Consider the following 19,293-nt stretch of genomic DNA (forward strand, 5'->3'; position numbering starts at 1 on the left):
TCTCATTGCTACCAAGTTCCCAACTTTCGCAAACTTATGGCTCCATCGGAGAGACACCACCCAAACAAAATAAAGATTTAGTTTGGACCAAAACAACAGAATAGCATGTGTGAAGGGAAGCCAAAACAATCTATAGCACACTTGAAAGATAACAAATCAAAAGCAGGAGCAGATGTTATCAATAACGTCAAACACTCAGCTGATTAGGATAAACAATCTCTTCCAACAGGCAGCTCATTAACTGATGTGCAGAAATAGGAGAAAACTGTAAAGAACAAAGAGAAGGAAGAGTCTCTAACCCACCTCTCCCAAGGCAACACTACCTAATGCCTTTGTATACACTGTCAGTGATATCTCCCTTGAAACATTATGCCAAGCTTACTTCTCCACGTGTAAAAAAAGATTAATTCAAACTGGAAACCTGGTTTAGAAGAGGACTTGTCTGGTTTCACCAGGCAAGATTAGAGGTTGCAAGAGTTTGGTTGCTCTATACATATCATTGAAGCAAACACCACAGAAGAAGCAGAAGAGATATTCAAGTCAGAAGAGAACACTGGCATAACAGTTAAAGCTTTTGAGCTTATCATTAATAAGCCAGCTGTAAATCAAAGATCGGGGTTTGGATACAGCTAAGAGCAACCTACTACTCTGAGATGAGTTTTGGTGAGTACAAGAAAGGAACTATATAATCCTTTCCTGCAAGGACAGCAAGCAAGGCATTGTGTGGGATATAATTTCTATGTTATCCTCCATATTCCTACGAAGTTCCAATGGCCATAGTGCACGTTCCCATTAACTCTGTGAAGAGAATCTCCTTTTCTGCTTCCCTGTCATTTTGACTGGCATTAAAAATCAGGACAAAACACACAAAAATTGTGGGGAAAAAAGCATAATGTGAAAGTTAGTAGCTCTTTAAAAAAAAAAAAAAAAAAAGATTATGGGTTAGGCCTATGTGGTCCATCACTGTGACGAAGTTTAGACAAAAACAGATGAACATTTCTGTGTCACATAATTAACAGATTTATTTCTTCCTCTCTAAAACACAAAGTCAATATGTCACCACTATTTATGAATGAGCTGAACATTTAGGGCAGCTTTTTAATAGTCTGGAAAATTCAAAAACCCACTTAGAAAAAAATCACTTAGAAGTTCTTTCTTAGTGAAATGTCTAAATGACAGATGGAGTTTTAACACATTTCGTGACACCAAATGAGGCTCTATGTGTAGCCATGCATTAACAAGCAATTATTTCAAGAAGTTCTAGTTTACATTACCAAAAAAAACATTTATTATAAATATTCTAATATTAGCTGTACATTCTTCCCTAACAGAACAAACCACCAAGGACAGCTCAATAACTCTACCTCCAAATGTCAAGTTGCAAGTTGAGCAAGAGCTAGGATTCCTAATATGAAAATCCATTAGATATATATCGCATATATTTATATATTATATATATTTAAATGAATTCTAGAAAAAAAATGCTTTGAAATTACTGTTCATTCTTTCACTTTCATAGTTCTCACACTCTGAGGTTTAAAACCTTTGAATATCTGTGCTTTACTATCATCTTACTTTGCCCCTGCCCAAGGATACAAAACCACCACTTGAAGCAGGCAAAATACGAGGCCACGAGAAGCTGCCCTGACTAGGCCTGCCCTCAGCCAACAGCAAGGGAACTTGTCACTAAATTAACGAGTGCAAGTGGCAGGACAAACCTGTGGGCAGCACGAACTGTTTCCTTCCTTCACCTGTGAATTTCTGAATTCATCTGTATGTCTATAGATGCTCTTTAGAACCAAGACTCCTTATTTAGGATATTAAAATTAACTAGAGGGTGACATTTTAAGTCCAAGGGAGGTTTGCAAAGAATGAGCTTTTATCAGATGAAGAAACTAAAAAAGGGCGCATTACATTCTAGATACTATTTTATGTTCAAATTAAGAGTGCAAAGTAGAAGTAGCATAAGGATTTAGGATAGTGCTTACTGCTGTATGTTCACCAGATTTATATAGGTATGCAGATGGCAAGAACCTTAATGAGGACTCTGCATTAGTTTTGCAGCATCTTTCCACCAGCAGATCAAAACAGTATTAGTCTGAGAGCATTCAATTCACTTCCATAAAAGTAGACAAATATTGGCCAAAAAAAGGAAATCTGTTTGAGGGGTTTCTTTTCTCATCTGCATGTGTAACAATGCACACCAGCAACATCATAAAGTCACATGAAAGAAGCAACTGTTAATCTCACAGTCACATAGAAAGTTCTTAACAGTAATGATGAGGTCAAATTTGCCCACCACTGGACAAAATTATTAAACTTGATATTAAATTAATATCAAAGTAGGAAACAGATCCCCTGCAGCCTGCTTTTCTTACTTCTGTTTTGCGAGTAGTGGTATCATTCATGAGCATGAAAAAAGTCACGTCCTTAATAGGTACAAGATAAGACTACCAAAAATCTGTAAGTCAAGCAAAAAAATGTTGTACCTCCAATAATAAAACCTTCCAGTCAAGCCTTCCCATCCTACCTGTTTTACCATAAACACATTCCTTGAACCAAAAATCTCCAAAATGCACAGGCCAAAGTTAAAACACCTTTTTACAGAAAATAACCTTCATTACTTGTATTAAGCCAACTTAAGTGACCTTCCAGAGCCAAGGTAAAGACGACAAGAAATAGCAGGTACAAAATCTCTGTGCAGCATAATTTAAGAAAAAAGACTCTTAGCTTACCGTTACAGACTTCAAAGTCATTCCATGATAGGTGCCCATGGTATCAATCTTAAAGCCTTCCGTTTCTGGAAAGAAAAAAGGGCTCTTGTAAATTATTTTGAACATAGGGACATTATGTCTAAACTGACATCAACAGAAATGTCTTTCAAGTAAGGAACAGGTCTTGCTGCTGGTAAGGTTTTAGTTTCTGTTCACACTACAAAACCTGGCTACTATTATGGAATCTGTGGAATGTGGAACTATGGAATAATTATGGAATCGAAGGCAGTATATTTCTACTCCCTACAACCAAAGCAAGCATTCCCTGCCACACACACCACTCAAAATGACCACAGAGAAAGGACATAAATTGAAATCTTCACTAGAAGGTATTGCAGCAGACAAGCCCAGAAATGCTATTATTAAAAGATGGAAAAAACTCACATTCCCAGAATGCATTATAATACAACATATTAACTTGTAGCTATATGCATGCACAAATATGCTCAATAAGAAACTGCTTAACAGACTAAAAAAATAGGGTTATTAAGGCAAATCCACTACTAAGGTGTAGAAGTACTAAGGTGTGGAAGCAACAATATCATTGCCACATGATACATAACACAGAACATGCATAAATTCATGATACGAGACCAAAATTACTTTTGGTAATTTTCTCCCCCACTCCACCAAACAGTTTTACAGATCTTGAATTTATGCCAAGGTAAATGCCACATGTCTGTAAACGCCCAGGGACTAAACCTGCCTCTAAGAGCTTTTTTTGCTTTTCCATAAGCCCTCTGTATCCCCAGGTAAAGGATACAGTGCAGAAATGATTATTGGGAATACGAAGATTAGCGTCATTTATATCACCACCTTCACACAATGCTCTAGCACAAAAGCACTGAACACCAAAAATAATGCTTTTTCTTGAACATACAAGTCCAAGAAAAATAACAGATGCTTTAAGACTATTAGAGTTTCTTACTCCTATCAAGAGTAAATTAACTTAAATTGAAGCTCAGACAATTTGAAAACAATGCAGATGCTCTGTGAAGACTCTACGGCTGCTCCTTCTTTCTTTCTTAAATGAGGAAGATTATCAGCCAGTTGTAGGAAATGAGGTAGAGAAGTTTTCCAGATTTTATGACTCTCTAAGGCCTAGAGAAAAGCTGCTTAAGGTGAAGAGCCTGGAGTTATGGGCCATGTTTTGCTTTACGTACACTATCCTCCATGTCACAAGCCATTTCTTGACCTCAGTGTGTGAAGACATCTCAAGTTCAGCTGTTCCATATCTCAGATTCTCAAGGTCTCCCTTCTCCCAGGCTTAACATGTCTGAGGTACAGAATCAATTCTGAGAGCTCAAATGCAGGTACAGTCATGAATGCAGTCTTTACTTAGAGGAAAATGTTTATGAATCCTAGCTTCTCTTTTTAAAATTGGTATCGTCTGTCCCTGCCACTCCCAAGATGTAATTATGCATGGAGAGTCTCAGCTCGGGGTTTACAAAACTGAACTTTAAGGTAGTGAAGTTGCATTCAACCAACATTTCCATGGACAACAGTCTTCTCAACTATATAGGTCACCGTCGCTGAGCAAGAAACATATTAATATTTCAGGTGCTGCCTGGGGGCTTACAGAATACTTGGCGGAGCTCTCCTAACTTGAAGAGATGCTTTTGCTGACCTGGAGTGACATAAAACAGAGACGAATAATCTAGGATGACAGTTGCCTGTGAATTGCAGAAGGTCAGCAGCAGAGGAATCTTGCCCCTTCCGTTCCAGACTGCCCTATTATGGGTTCTTCCTTCTTGTGACATACCGAATTTCCAACTACCTCAATCAGAAGTTTTCCCAAAGCCCCAGTGCATAGACACACCTGAACAAATTCAGCAGGTGCCTTTGCCCCCATCATGCCTGACCTATTAAAGTTCCTTTTCCCCCACCCCAAGCACAAATCCCAGTTCTATTAATAGCTCTGCACATTTGTTTCGAGTTTAGGTTTTTATTTCTTCCCCTTGGTCTCTTCCATTTTGTGCCTATTAAAGCTTTGCATTCCCCCACCTCCACCACTAAAGTCTCCATTAGTCCTGCAAAGGCCGTCAAAGTACTCGCATCTTGGTCATGAGAGAAGAGCCAGTGGCACAGGTAGGAAGTGCAGAAAGGCACTAACGGGGCACAAACCTTTGCTCTACCACCAGCTGCTCCATCTTTGCTCAAAAAGAGATGAGTGCCTGGTAAAATTTGTCCCAGTTCTATTCGAGGAGGCACAAGAGCCACTAAACACAGCTCTGACCATCACCAGCTTCCTGCTCCCAACATTCTGCCGTGTCTTCCTCCCAGCAAGCGAGACGGGAGATGCAACGGGCTCCTTCCCTCCCTCCCTCCCCTCAACTCGGCTCCAACCTCCGCTGCTGAGTCACGCAGCGGCGCAGACCTCAAACACTCACCACCCGCTACGAATCTGTGTGCAGCTCCCCAAGTGTGATCTCAAAATCACGGCTTCGCTCATAGTAACAGAGGAAGCAGCTGCAATCAGCCAGCTACTAAAGGAACAGATAATGAAGATGAAAAAGAGACCTTAAATAAATATGCAAATCATAATGATGGCAAGACTTAGGATCTTTGTTTTCAAACTTGGAATTAGATATGGAACAACTGCTTAAAAAGGAAACTTGAGAGTCTTGAATAGATTGGGATTTTTCAGTAACCTTACAAAGCAGGCTGTACTGCACACCTTTTATTTTTAGGCAAAAAGCAGTTCATACTAAATATTTTACATGCAAGTCTAACACTGAAGAATAAATAATGCAAGCAAAATCCAACAGTAATGCACTGTGTCAAACTGCATTCCAACTTTGTTTGCCAGATGTAATCAGTTTTATAAAAATACATATTATTAAAATCATCTTGCACTAGAAAAGCATTTAAAAACTACATCATTATGGACTAAACCCAGTACCTACTATTGAATAATTAATTCTAACACTTCGAAATATAAAGTAGTCAGTTAATAGTAAAACTGTCTTTACTCATGCAGTCACTGCATGTATTGCAAACACGATTTCACAGTCCACAATTACCCAAAGGTTGTCAAAAGAATCAGGTACATTTTTGATGTGGTTCATCACCAGTTACCTTTCTGGCATCACGATATAGCAACCCGAACATCTCCTCTCCTTCCAAAGAACTAGACCTGGACATGAAACTAGGCACACCAAAGCATCAGCTTATTGGAGCAGTTATATTCTCCAGTGCGCAGACAGACCTTACGTACCCTTTCCTGAGTATTAATACTCAGAAGTACCTTCTCTTTGCTTAAAGACCAACGCTCCACTTCACACCGAGATTTCGTCCTGGACCTGCTGCCCTTCTAGCCATCCAATCTGGGTGCAGACTTGAGCACTGATACACAACGAAGGAGTAATGGCTTTGAAAATGCTAAATTAACCTGAATTTCTAGAAAGGCACCCAGGCAAACAGAAGCAGTACAAAGGCTCATTCATAGCTTTGAAACACGGGAGGCCTAGTTAGAGCATCTGTTTGAACTGGGGATGATGAGTAAGATTGAATAAGCACTTCTTTTTCCAGCTGTATACTTTTCAAAACAGAGACAGCAACAGCTCTGCTGACTCCCCAGAAAATGATTCAGCAATGCATTTTCACACCTATGGTAATTAAATCACTGGCACTGAATTTCACTCTACATGAGTTTACTGAGCACTCCTTGTCAGTACTATAAAAAGTAAAAGTTAGTTCCCTGCCTACATTTCCAAACTATATTAACTTGAGTTCACAAACCTCCCAGCACATACAGAACAGTTAAATCACCACCTTATTCAATCACCACCTTACAGCCAGTTCTTACATTTCTCTGAGTCCCAACGGAAAAATCACTATATGAATCTGGTTAATTGCTGGAATTCCAGCAATTAACAGGCATGTTAACAAACAATTTTGTCATATCACATCAAAATACAGCCAGGGAGCCTATAGTTCTTTTCTCCCCACAAATGGAGATGTCTTGCACATATTCACTGTTAGAAATAAGCAGAATTTAATATCCTTAAAAAATGAGATGAATTAACAAAGAAAGTCTAATCGGACAGTCAAGCTTAAGTAATTTCAACCTCTTATTACCTATGCACAGAAAGAGATCATGTTTTATAGCCCACTGCTTTCGAGGCTTAATGTTAGGACTGACTTAAATCTTGTCATGCTCCTTTTTGCGAAAAAGAAAAAGGTGCTGCTTTGTTTGAAAACACAACCCAATTACACTAATGATTCAAACAAACATCAAGCTTTACTGAAGGACACATTCAGATACGGTGAAGAAAACTCTTTTTGCTGTTACAGTATGAAGTTACTTAGCTGTATAGCAAGCTTTTTCCATTTATACTAAATAGACCTAAATGAATATTAATGTTTAAAGTGATTAGCTTTTATTGTGTTGATGTCTGGACAGCGACAACAAGAGATGTGCAGTAACACTCCACAAACTCTCCTTAAAGGATGGGACATTACTAGAGTAACACTGGGAAACTTTACGTTTCTTTCTATATTACTAAATACGCACAATGGATCAAAAATTGCAAATCTTCAAGACAATCATCTCAGCATTATTTTATACTCTGGAATCACTTAAACAAGCACATGAAAAGGAGTTTCTCCAGTAAAGCCACCCCAAAACCTTGGGAAAACCCAAGTATTGCATTCAAAATGGCAATACCTGCAATACACTCTGGAGCAAACCTCACATTAGCTCAAAGCTTCAGTCTCCTTCCTAATCAAAGTTGCAGCAACCAGACATCCCATTTGGGAGAAGCTGCAAATTGACTCAGGACTGTGTAAGTAGTTTGGCTGTCTGCAGATATAACAGATTACTTCTTTCTTCTTCAAAAAGAAGATCAGTCAAGAAGTCCCTCACATTTATTATTAAAGCAACCTAAACGATTCTAGCAACAAAGTCTATCCCTTTTGGCAGAGATCAAAAGGTAAGGCAACCAAAGAAACACCTGATACCACCTTAGAAATAACAGTCCATCATAAGAGTTAAACAAACTCAACTTCAAATCAGCCTACTTAATCTATCTCATGTTAATTTTTTTTAATCTTAGTTCTAGAAGCTTTGAATCACTGTTAAAAACTATTAACAATATCCATAGTAAATCAACACAAATACTCAAAGAAACAGCTGATATTTATGTCACCTAAACTTTAAGCTTGCATGAATAATAAGCATACATTACACTAATAATGTACTAAAGGAATATATAAAATATAATGTAAAAGGGCAAGAAACAGGCACAGGCATCATGCAACTGCCAGAAAACTGCTGTAAAACAGGGCCTTTCCCCAAAAAAATCCCAGATACTGCAAGTTTTTAAACAAACAGACTCCTGGCAATTCTGTTTCTTACTAGATTGACTGTTTACAAATAAATAATACTAAAAAATAAACATATACCACCTTAGCTATTTTCTTTCAGTGACATCACTTCTGCTAATAAGCCTCCCTTCTGCACTATAATTTTGTTGGGGCCACAACTTGATTTTGAGAGCAATTAAATCAAATTACTTTAAGGAATGACATCACTGTAATGCAGTTGTAAACAACACATACAGCTCAGTTTTAAGCCGAGTATTACCTGCACTGTGTGGAACAGGAAAGTGTTCATATGTAATTACGGATTTTTAAGATTATATTCCTCAGAGTTTTGAAATCTTTTACATTAGAATACCCCAAAAGTATAAATAAGGACTTTTGCTATTTTCTAAAGTTAATTGACATCTGAGGAAAAGATCTCTCTGATATCTCCAGGACCTCTCAAGAAATCTACTTGTCAATTCCTGATCCCATAAAACTTCTGTAACTACTACACCAAAGCCATTCATAAATCAACACTACAGAGGAAACACACAGTTTAGGAATAGCACTGGCACTCAGCAGGGCATAGTAATACAAATCAGGTAATTGATTTTTTTTAATATATCACAAAAATTAAGATACATATTGGAAATGATTCCTAGAATAATTGTGATTGTGAGTGGAAGGAGATTTATTATATGCGCATCTGACAGTTCTGCTTTTTTATTGCTGGCATGTGACCATCTCCCTCCCTGCAAAAAGAGTTATTTTCTCTTTCCCCATCCCCCCACAACAAATTCTGTTTTTCAGTTTCCAATTGGCTCCCTACAGACAGAAATAATTTATAAAAATGTATCACTTTTAGACTTGTTTAGCAGATTTGCCTATTGGAAAAGTTATCACTGGGCAGTTACCTGTTATTTTGATTTTCATGAGCAGTGGCAGAGAATCCTCCCTCCCCTCCACCCCCACACACCCACCCACCCCATAACCTTACAACTGGTGAGCTCCAATTCTGAATTTCTGTATTTTTAAGCAGCTTTATAATCAACTTACCCTCTTTTCCTTTGAACCTTTCCTGATCATATCTGTTGTACGCAGCTGGAATAGGTTGCTTATTTCGTAAAGTGGGATCCTAAAACAAGTTAAATGAAAATTTGTAAAACATTCAGAAAGTTATTTAGTGGTTTTTGAACTTCTTAGAAGTATACATACAAGTGCTTAGAGTAGGAAAAAAATCTGTTAATTTATCTGAGACTTTCAACACATTTGAAATTCCTGATGTGTTTCATTTTAGCATCCACTTTTTTAAAAGGACAGGAATGACAAAAAATAAGGCAAAACTGAAGAGGAAATAATGAACGACATGAGGCTGAATCTGTCAGTTTCTGTGAAAACACTGAACTTTTGTAATAACTCAAGAACCAGAAAAGACACTGACAACACGAGAGGGTAAAGCCCTCAGCCACACACATGCAATGCTGCTTGCAAACCAGATTATGCTAAAAATCTGTTAGACCTAGAGAATGAACACATTTTTGGAAGAAAAGAGGCATGCTGGAAAAAGGTTAAAGACTGCGCCCACCTAGCAGCACACTAAATAGCAATTCATTCTTTATCCGTGAATGGCTTGGTTACATAGTCACAATTATTGCAAATTTGAACATTTGACTAGTCCCATGTACAATTTAAATATTTGCTTTGTGCTGAATTTCATAAGTGCTGAAATCCATCTTGCTGTTTAAAGTTAGTTCTTTGTTAAATGCAATGGTATCAAAAATAAATCCAGGATTAAATGGCTTTCACAGCAGACTGCCACTGAGTTCACAGAATATATTAAGTTTTATAAAGCCCAATAGTAAATATCACAATACAAACCAATAGCTGTCTAAAACTCAGATAGGCTTAAACAATAAAACTGTAAATCTGTCTTCCTCATTTATCACAGGCCAAAGAAATTTAGTTCAAGCTGTTCCCACTCATGAGTCATGTTCCAGATTCCTAAACATTTGCTACCCTGTCAAAGAAAAAGAAAAAAGAACACCCTGCAAAATATGGTTTGAAGTGGCAACAGTCTCATTTAATATATATATACATATATATGTGTATTTTTTTCCAAATAGCTACAGAATGTAGCTACTGCCTTGTACATATGGAAGCTGGCACTAACAGTTTAATCTCCAAATAACAAGAACATATTGAACAAATTGAATTGATAGATTGAACTCTCTAAATATCAAAAAATGTAACTTAAGGCAAAGAGTATCTGTGAAGTTATGCTTGGTAGTTACTTTTTCACTGGTCTCTGAACTTTGTAACAAGAGGACACTTCACACTTTCACTCTGGGAGCCCCAAACATCATATTCCAAGCGCTGCTCCTACCGTGGGTGCTGTGTTTGGTGCCGGTCTCTGCTCAGGTGCACGGCCTTCCTCTCTGGCTTTTACTGACTGAAGAATTGCAAAAATATTCTTGGCAAAGTTCTGAAAAACAAGGCAAGTATCTATAAACCTTGCTGGTTGTGTTTTCAATAACATTTAGCTAGTGCTTCACAGGAAAACGACACAGGTTTAGTAAATAGTAAATATTTTTCACAGTGACAGCCTCCCAACATAACAAGCTCTTTCAAGCTGCACTTGTATCCCCTATTTTAAGCTATAAATACTCGAAAAAACTTCCGAATCTGACTGTAGCTTCATTAAAGCAGAAGCTAAATGAAACTTTTCACAGCCTGATGAAAATGCAGACATTGTGAATACAGTCCCTCTATCCCCTCTTGCCAGCCACTCCTTGGCAGCTCCCTCAGAGCTCTGCCACCTGTAGCACATGCTGCTGCTTGCAGAAACGTTAAGGAAAAAAAAATTCTTGTTTTATGAATACTTTTCTACTCTTCTATACCAATATTTAAATTCTTTCAGAGTACTCTGCACTAACACTGATGTGGAATTAACACTGCTGGCGTTACAAAACGCACGCAAAAGTTATAAAACAAAAGCTTCCAGTGTGAATTTTGTAGGACTTACAAAGCTGCTGGTTGCTACCACGCTGTCAGGCAGCCCCGAGATGCAGGGGCTGAAAGAGCATCAAAAACGACTGAGGAAGGCAAAGCCCTTCCATGCACAGAAGCAGGGCTGCCCACAAAGCCTTAAAGAACTGTCTCAAAATTGTGTTTGAAGTTCTTTCCAGCTACAGAAATCTTCGGGGGGAAAAAAGAAGAAAAAATAATAAAGAGCTGTGAGGCATGCACATATCAGATATAGAAGAACACTCAAATTCAAGTCTGTTCTTCGAAAAATGAGCCGAGCGGGCGGCTTTCATGGGAAATTCACAGATTCCTCCTGACCCTGGGCAGGGGCAATGCATCAATCACAGGAGCTGCTGCCGCGCTTCAGCACAGGCTGCTTCGCCGAAATGACAAACTACCGGGTCTTGAGAAATTCGGGAGGGGGAAGCCAATTAATATAAGGAAGAATTTACAAGAGTGACAGTCCACGTAGGGGCCAAGGCTTCTTTTAGTCTCAACAAAACTACAACTAGCTTTCACTTTCTTAATCCACTCATAAAACCTATATTCAACCTACACAAAATCAGTCTTCCATTTTAAATTTTGGAGTTTTCAAAGGCACATAAGCATCTCTGCCTTTGGTAACCTGAAACTGCATGTTCTGAACCAAGTTTCAGCTTATTCCAGCTAAAAAAAAAAAACGAACCCTCCTAGACCACTGAGAAGACATTAATAAGCCTGGAATTACAATGTGTTCCTGCTGACTGTTTCTTTGACATCATGAAAATGCAAGTCCCCCAAGGCCAAAACTAATATCTCTTTGGCAGGGCGAAAACAACAACAGTGTTTTAATAAACACTCCGAGATGATCACAACTAAGATGACCATCTTGTTCTGGGACGCAGGATTACATTGCTGTGACAGAAAAGTGATTGAGCAGCTGCAGCTACTCACTGGTTTGCACAGCAGATGGGGAGAGGGGAAAAAAAAAAAAAAAGGCACTAAGTCTTCCTTGTTCTAAAGAGATTGACCTAAAGAGGTCAAACTGTGATCACACCCTAGCCTCTGCCTTTCAGTTAGTTAAACTTAATACAAAATGTAATATTTTTCTTACTAAAACCTTCTGGTTTGGGACACAGAGAAGAAAAAACTGCATTAAATCTTTGAGAAGTGTCAATGGGCTTTAAAAACAATGCTTAAGAAAACCCCTAGTATTTAAGTGCCATTTCATCAGTTTTTGTTTTTCTCTCCCTGGAGTACTGTCCTTCCTATGAAAGCTCTCTCTTGATTCCAACTAAGCTTGCTCCTGATAATAATTCATCACACTGGAAAAGAGAGCCAATTACCAAAAGAGAGCAATTACCTAATCAGGCTCTCGGGTTTTGCTTTGTTTTGAATAAAGCCCTAAAATGACAGTTTCTTCTTCCCATCTTCATCCAGTCCCCTGAAAAGGCCACCCCTGCATAAAATATAAACTGTAAGGATAAAAGATGGTAGCTAACACAGTAAATTGAGAAGAAAGGGAGCTATGAGCAGATAAACTTAGTGGACAATTTTCTTAGAGAAAAAAGTCATTAATTTGCAAAATTTACTAGCACAGCTGCTGTATGATGCTGTGCCAGAAATGCAATGCGCCCATCACGCATTTCTAGCAATTCCTATACCTATACTATGGCATGAGATATGCCAGCAGTATGCAGGTGGCCCCATAGAAACACAGCAGAGATTAAAAACTTAACAATTAAAGCATGACCTGAAACAGTAAATTAAGTTTAGATTTTTTTTTACGTGCGTATTTAAATCCAGAGTCCTTTATGGCATCATTTCCAAGTAAAAGTATCTTCATCAGTTCACAAATCGTTCACTACTGAGGCCAATTTGTTTTCCCCCGGTCCTTCTGAACTGAAGATAACCTTAAAGCATTACACTTCATCCTGTGCACAACTGACCTGTACGTAACATTAATTCATAAAACAATATGCTTGAAACAGAAAACTAATGCAAAAGCAATTTAGAAAAGGACTGCCAAAATAAAGAGGTCTTTTTTGCTGTGCTTTCAGGACAGTAGCAACGTAAGAAACGGTTGGATTTTGTACAGGTAAGCAGCTGAAGCAGATGCATGGCCTATAGTAACAAATTCAGTTTTATTAAGAAGTTTTTAAATTGTCAGACTGTGGAACATGTGAAAAACAAGTTCACAGAAAAATAATCAAAACAAAAAATATTACACAGTACCTTTCACACAAGGATACTCTGCGAATAAAATAATGTTTTTCTATGTTCCAATAAGAAAGGTTAAGTGATACTACAGCCTACAGTACTGCCCCAAATACATGTAGCTATTACCCCTAAATATTTCTGGATATATTTTCATATGTTCATGTGTTCTATACTATTCCATTTTATTCACTGATGTTTTATAGCAAAGGAATCTATGTGAAAAATATGAAATATTTAACTTGAATAAAGGCTAGCAGAAAGGTCTGAAAGAAAGATAACTTAATATCCTGAAATAAGAACCTTGCATAAAACCTGCAACCAAACAAAAGTAACCAGGTGATTTTTGCTGTAAATGCAGCATATGAACACATGCGCTATATTTTTAGTCACAGAAGTACTCGAGTTGGGTGAAGTTACTTCACAGTAGACCCAAAATTTTCATTCGGACAACAATGTTTTATTCTCCAAGCTTTCCGACGAATTCAAGGCACCCATTTACACAACAAGATACAATTCAAAATGAATAAAGGCTTCATGAGCTAACCCATCTGTCCTTTTTATGCTGTATTCAACACATCATTACTATCTAAGTACTAACAGAGCAGTCCTCCGAGGTTAAGGAATAAAAGGGAATTTGGGAACATGAGCCATCTCCTGCCATTACGTCTGTGCACAACCGTTTTAAGACCACAGGCCTGTTGCATTTGAGAGCACTAATGAGGAGAGCAGTTTCTATCAACTCGGCACACCTTCCCCAACTCAACTGGGTGATTCAATGCACCACGAGGGTGAGTTTTGAAACACAGAACATTTCTGCCACCTAGAGACCATCTGTAAAAATACTTTTGCAATCAAAGAATCTCTTTGAAATTTCCCTAGTTAGCGGACATAAGTGAGTCGTTTAAAATACTGTTAGTATTACTGTAAGCATTACTTTAAGTGAAATCTTTTCCAGCTACAAGAACTTACAAAAATTATACTGAAATTCTCATTACGACTGTAAATTGTAATCCTCTTAACACTGACAAGAATGTTCAAAGGACTTCAGCACAAAAACAAGAGCAACTTTAAAAGATTTCTTACAGCTTTCTTTCAAATATATTGTTGTTGAAATAGGTATAAGATCTTAATTTTTCAAAAACAACAAGCAAACTAACTGCACTAGTAACATTGTTCAGGAAATAACACATGGGACATAACACAATAAGAAACACTGAACATCCTAAATAAGGGGTCCATTTGGAGAAGAGAGCAGGAGTGAAGGGGAGAAAAAAAAAGTCATTCCTGTGATATAATACCAAATACAGGAATAAAGAAAATCACAGAGGAATTATGTTCTGAGGTAGAGTAAGATTTTGTATTAGGTAAGTAAGTTTGCAATTGTGTGTTATATCCACGGCAAATGCCACATACCAGGAAAGCAATAATCCTTCTAGCTAGGTCAGCTATAATCACCCCAATCATTTTAGTCTGTTCTCATCATCATGCACAATAAGGTTTCCAAAAGCAAATAAAAACAAGCCAGCAACCACAACAACAACAAGAAAAAACCCCAAACCACAAAGATTATAAAATTTAATACATGCGACTCTCATTCATGCTCTCTAAGCTGAAGTTAGACTTGAGCCCAAGCTCATTCTGTAGTAACACCCTTTTCATAATACATGGGGTACATCAACCTTCTTTTCCCAAGGTGAGTACAGACAACTAGAACATTACAACATAATTGCAACAACCAAAATGAAACTGATGAGAAGCGATGGAGGGCTCCCCCCAAGAGCTATTGAAAAAAAATTGTTCTTTTCAACACAGCCTCCTAGGCTTCCAAACCAAGACTTAAAAAGACTATCAGCTACACAGTCTAATCTAAGCACTTCCAAAAAGAATACAAAGTACCAGAATAAGGCAGAAGATAAATACTGTTTCACTTAGGCTTACTACATTAGGAATGAAAATGCCAGAGAAATTATTTTTTTATCTTAAAGTCATAGATCAGAATATTCTCTTTTTTATGTAGAGTAAATATTAAGCAAGGAGAAGATTAACCACACAGATTGAGACAGACTCTAATTTGACAGTCTGCAGAGAGGAAGCATCAAGAAGCAATAAATGAGACTTTTGCTTCAACCTATATCTAGCAAATAAGTAATAGGTACACAAAGAAACAATCTTCTATTGACAGAGAAATAAGATTTGCAATTCGCACTTCATGTAACTAAGCTATAGGCATGAGTTTGATAAAAGTGCGATCTCATAGCAAGATATAACACACTAAAATAAATAGCGTGTTATTAACAGATAATTGGATAAGGAGTCCCTATTTGATCACTCTTCAATCTCACACAAAGCTAATCCCATTAAAAATTCTTTTTTTTTACCCTAAATTCACATTTGCCCCATCTAATGTTTATAGTCCTACTCTGATGCTCTGTCCCTCAGCCCCTTACAAGGGCTAAGTTCCCTACAGGCAACAGCAGCAATTGGGAACAGGTAAATAAAACAAAACATGGGCAATCACTAGTTGTATAGATCCAAATGAACAATCTCCTTCCTGGAATGCATCCAGGTAAACAATAATTTAAAATGCCTTTTAGGTCATTCAAAACTCCTACTGCCTTGTTGTACCTTAAGCAGACATGCAGCAGCCTCAGGGAGGGCAGCAGAGAAGCAATTTGGGAGGTGTCTTAAAGGAGGCCAGGAGACCCACAAACGCTGCAGCCTGGATCAGTCCTGTGCAGGTGCTGCACCCGTGTGACACGCACTGCGCCCGCTCCAGCGCACGAGCTGGGCCCACCTGGAAGGGCTGCGTGGCAGAGGCGAGAGTGTGGCCAAATAAGAGAGATGAATTTCTTAAAAACTGCCAACAACTGTGGCTGATAAGAAAAGCATGGAAAGGGAATTCAAAACCATCTCCAGCATGAAGCCCTTAGGCTGCTTTTGCAAACTGTTTTAAACTGGCTAGACCGTCGTCCGAGTCCCCAAAGCAGCCATGCTGCATGTCTCTACACAGGAAGCTACTACAGCAAAAAGGAAAACTGTAAACTAAAACAAAATCTGGACCTGAAAAGTGATTATATAAAAATGTCACTTTATTCATAAACCCTGGAAGATTATACTAAAGTCTTAGGGAAGGCCAACAGATACTTAAAACTGGATTTGCTGGATGACTCACTGCGGATTAAAGCAAACACTATTTTCAAAACTAAGGTAGAACTGCTTAACAATCACACAGAAAACCACCAAAAAAATGACACAAAAAAATCTAGTTCTAGAAATTCTCAAGAAAGGATGGATGCCTAGATTTCAAGTGTCAGGCTTTAAAAACAAGTCATCTCAGAAATTCAGGAAAGAGATAGTCAGGAATCACTGCAATATGCAAGTACAAGTTATGCAAGAGCAAAGGGGCAGAGGGGCTGCAGATAAAGAAACTAGCTGTGCATTACAGAAAGCCTAGAGTCAAGCAAAGTAAATACAATGAATGATATCCTGACAGCCACCAAATCTAACAGGGACAACAATATATTCCACAGAGACTTCCACAGAAAATACCTTAATTGTGAGACCGAAGTTACCTTAAGGCCTGAACAAATGCCAGGAAGGTGAAGCAGAGATTAATTATTTAGCCATCATAAGCATTTGCTTCTGGCCAGAGAAGTCAAAAAAGGAAAAGCATCTCTTAGCCCCTAGCAGTCTCATCTATTTTGAGATGCTGCTGCTCAATACTCTAACAACAGTATCAATGCACTCAAATTCAATATTCTTGCTGGAGTGAGGAAAAAAAAAAATCCACATGCAGGAAAAAGTCCACCACGGTTTAACTTCAAATAAGTGGAACTGCATAATAATGAGGATGCTTTTCAAAAGAAAATTAAAAGCATCTAAAAGGGGGAGAATGCAAGCACTGTAAAGACTTCTAAAGATGTGAAAAGAAATGGGAGCTCATGTGAAGGTGTAAAAAAAAAAAAAAAAACCCTGGCAGTTATATAAAGCAGAGAAGGCTATTTGAAGAAAAAAGCCAGCTTCAGAATTGTAAAATGCAACCAAAGAAATACTAAATATTCCATGAATGTAAAGTTAGATCACTGCCAGTTAAACAGAATTCTGAGTACATCAGAAACAGGAAAAGTGTCAGAAAGCTTTTTTTTGTGCTGGGGCCCCTAAAGTTTTCCTTTCCTATTGCAACCTACCTGCAACAGTGTTTATGACAGGGAAGTCTGGATAAGTTCACACACAGAGACTTTTCTCTGTTGAGAGGAGAGCTTGAGGAGCTGGCCCAAACCAAAGCAATGGGCAAGGGAGGGCTCACAGCTCATTACCACTCACCGAAGGCTTCTGAAGAGAGAATTCAGGTACTAAACAGTCTCACACTAGATGGTGCGTGCTTACTGCTGAAGTTACCATTGCTTTTTACATTCATTCCAGTAGGATTCAAAAGACACCAAATAAATCCATACTAGGCAGAATGTGATTGGTTGCAATAAAAAGAATTATCAGGCACATTAGCAAGTCGGACATCATGCAGAAAAGTCAAAAGGGCTTTTGCTGCAGGATGTTCAGCTTCCTTGATCAAAGTTCTTCAATGAGACAAGTAGCAAGCAATCTGCTTAAGACAATACACCTAAGTTCCCAAGCAGCTTCCATGGGGCCTTCACAAAGGCTTTTCCAAACCTTTCCCACTGCTCCAGTGTTTCTTACACACAGACAGAAACACTAAAACTTCACGTTATGTTAGATTTTGCATAAAGCACTAGAACAACTCACTGCTATTACAAGGACAGAATAATTAACCCTTTTCCTGTGAAATCCCCCTCTTTTCACCAATTTCTCATCTGTTTTAAACCAATAGGCATGCGCAGGGCCACGAAGATGATTAAGGGACTGGGGCATCTATCTTATGAGGAAAGACTAAGCGAGCTGGGCCCGTTTAGTCTGGAGAAAGGAAGGCTGAGAGGAGATTTGATCAACACGTTCAAGTACCTGATGGGTGAACGTAGGGAGGATGGGGCCAGGCTCTTCTCTGTGGTGGCCAGTGACAGGACAAGGGGTAATGGGTGTAAGTTGAAACACAAAGTTCCATCTCCATGCAAGGAAGAACTTTTTTCCTGTGAGGGTCACAGAGCCCTGGAACAGGCTGCCCAGAGAGGTTGTGGAATCTCCTTCTCTGGAGATCTTCCAAACTCACCTGGATGCCACCCTGTGCCACATGCTCTGGGTGTCCCTGCTTGAGCAGGGGGGTTGGACTAGATCTCTAGAGGTCCCTTCCAACCTCAACCATTCTGTGATTCTGAGTGATTTCATAAGAGCCTTCCCAACTGCAGAAATCAAGTTTTTTGAGAGGAACCAAGTGATTATCTGGCATCTTTTGAACAGCTGAAGCAAGAATTTTAGGATATAGCTTGCTGCAATATGCTTAAAATAAGAAACAAATATTTTGTCCATGTGCCAACAGCTTTCCAACTTACCTTTACAAAGCACTCTAAGCATAATTCCCCCAACCATCTGTAGATATCAGGCTAAATAACCTTCTTTTCTCCCTTCTGTATTTGCTTCATAAAAGTAGTTACATGGCTAGAGTATTACCTTGCCTGTGCTTTGCAAGATTGTAGTTCTTGTCCTCCACACTCTCTCTCTGCTGACAATATCCCTGGTTACGTCCACCTCAGCATCCACAAAACTTCTCTGTTTAAGAGCAGTTATGTCATCATCCAGATCAGTTTTGATAGTCGATCTTTTCTTTGCCATGATTTTTGCTTTGATAGCAGCGATTTTTTCCACAGACATGGCTTCAGATAAGGACCTAAACAAGTAAAAATAGCAGAAGAGACTGAATAATAGCACAAAAGCTTCTCCTGAAAAAAACTGACTTCTTAGACATATACTTAGAGATTACATACAAGCTGGCAGTACCACTTTGAAAACTAGAACCATTTTTCAGCAAGGCGACTCTGTACAGGTCTACAAGTCTCCACACAGCACTAAAAAAACCTTG

General features: G+C 38.5%; 1 protein-coding gene across 1 annotated transcript in view; it reads right to left on the bottom strand.

Moving 5' to 3' along the window:
* Positions 1-19,293, bottom strand: part of CDC73 (cell division cycle 73) — an 87,178-nt gene that overhangs the window by 57,374 nt on the left and 10,511 nt on the right. The window contains exons 7-10 of the mRNA XM_088524389.1: positions 18,885-19,101; positions 10,465-10,563; positions 9,138-9,216; positions 2,736-2,800 (exon numbers count right to left, since the gene is read on the bottom strand). Coding sequence (XP_088380515.1) covers positions 2,736-2,800; positions 9,138-9,216; positions 10,465-10,563; positions 18,885-19,101 — 460 coding nt within the window. The remainder of the gene's footprint in view (positions 1-2,735; positions 2,801-9,137; positions 9,217-10,464; positions 10,564-18,884; positions 19,102-19,293) is intronic.

The sequence above is a fragment of the Tinamus guttatus genome, unplaced genomic scaffold (assembly GCF_059628265.1).
Source record: "Tinamus guttatus ecotype Peru unplaced genomic scaffold, ASM5962826v1 Tinamus_guttatus_pri_ptg000211l, whole genome shotgun sequence".
In the NCBI taxonomy this organism is placed as follows: domain Eukaryota; kingdom Metazoa; phylum Chordata; class Aves; order Tinamiformes; family Tinamidae; genus Tinamus; species Tinamus guttatus.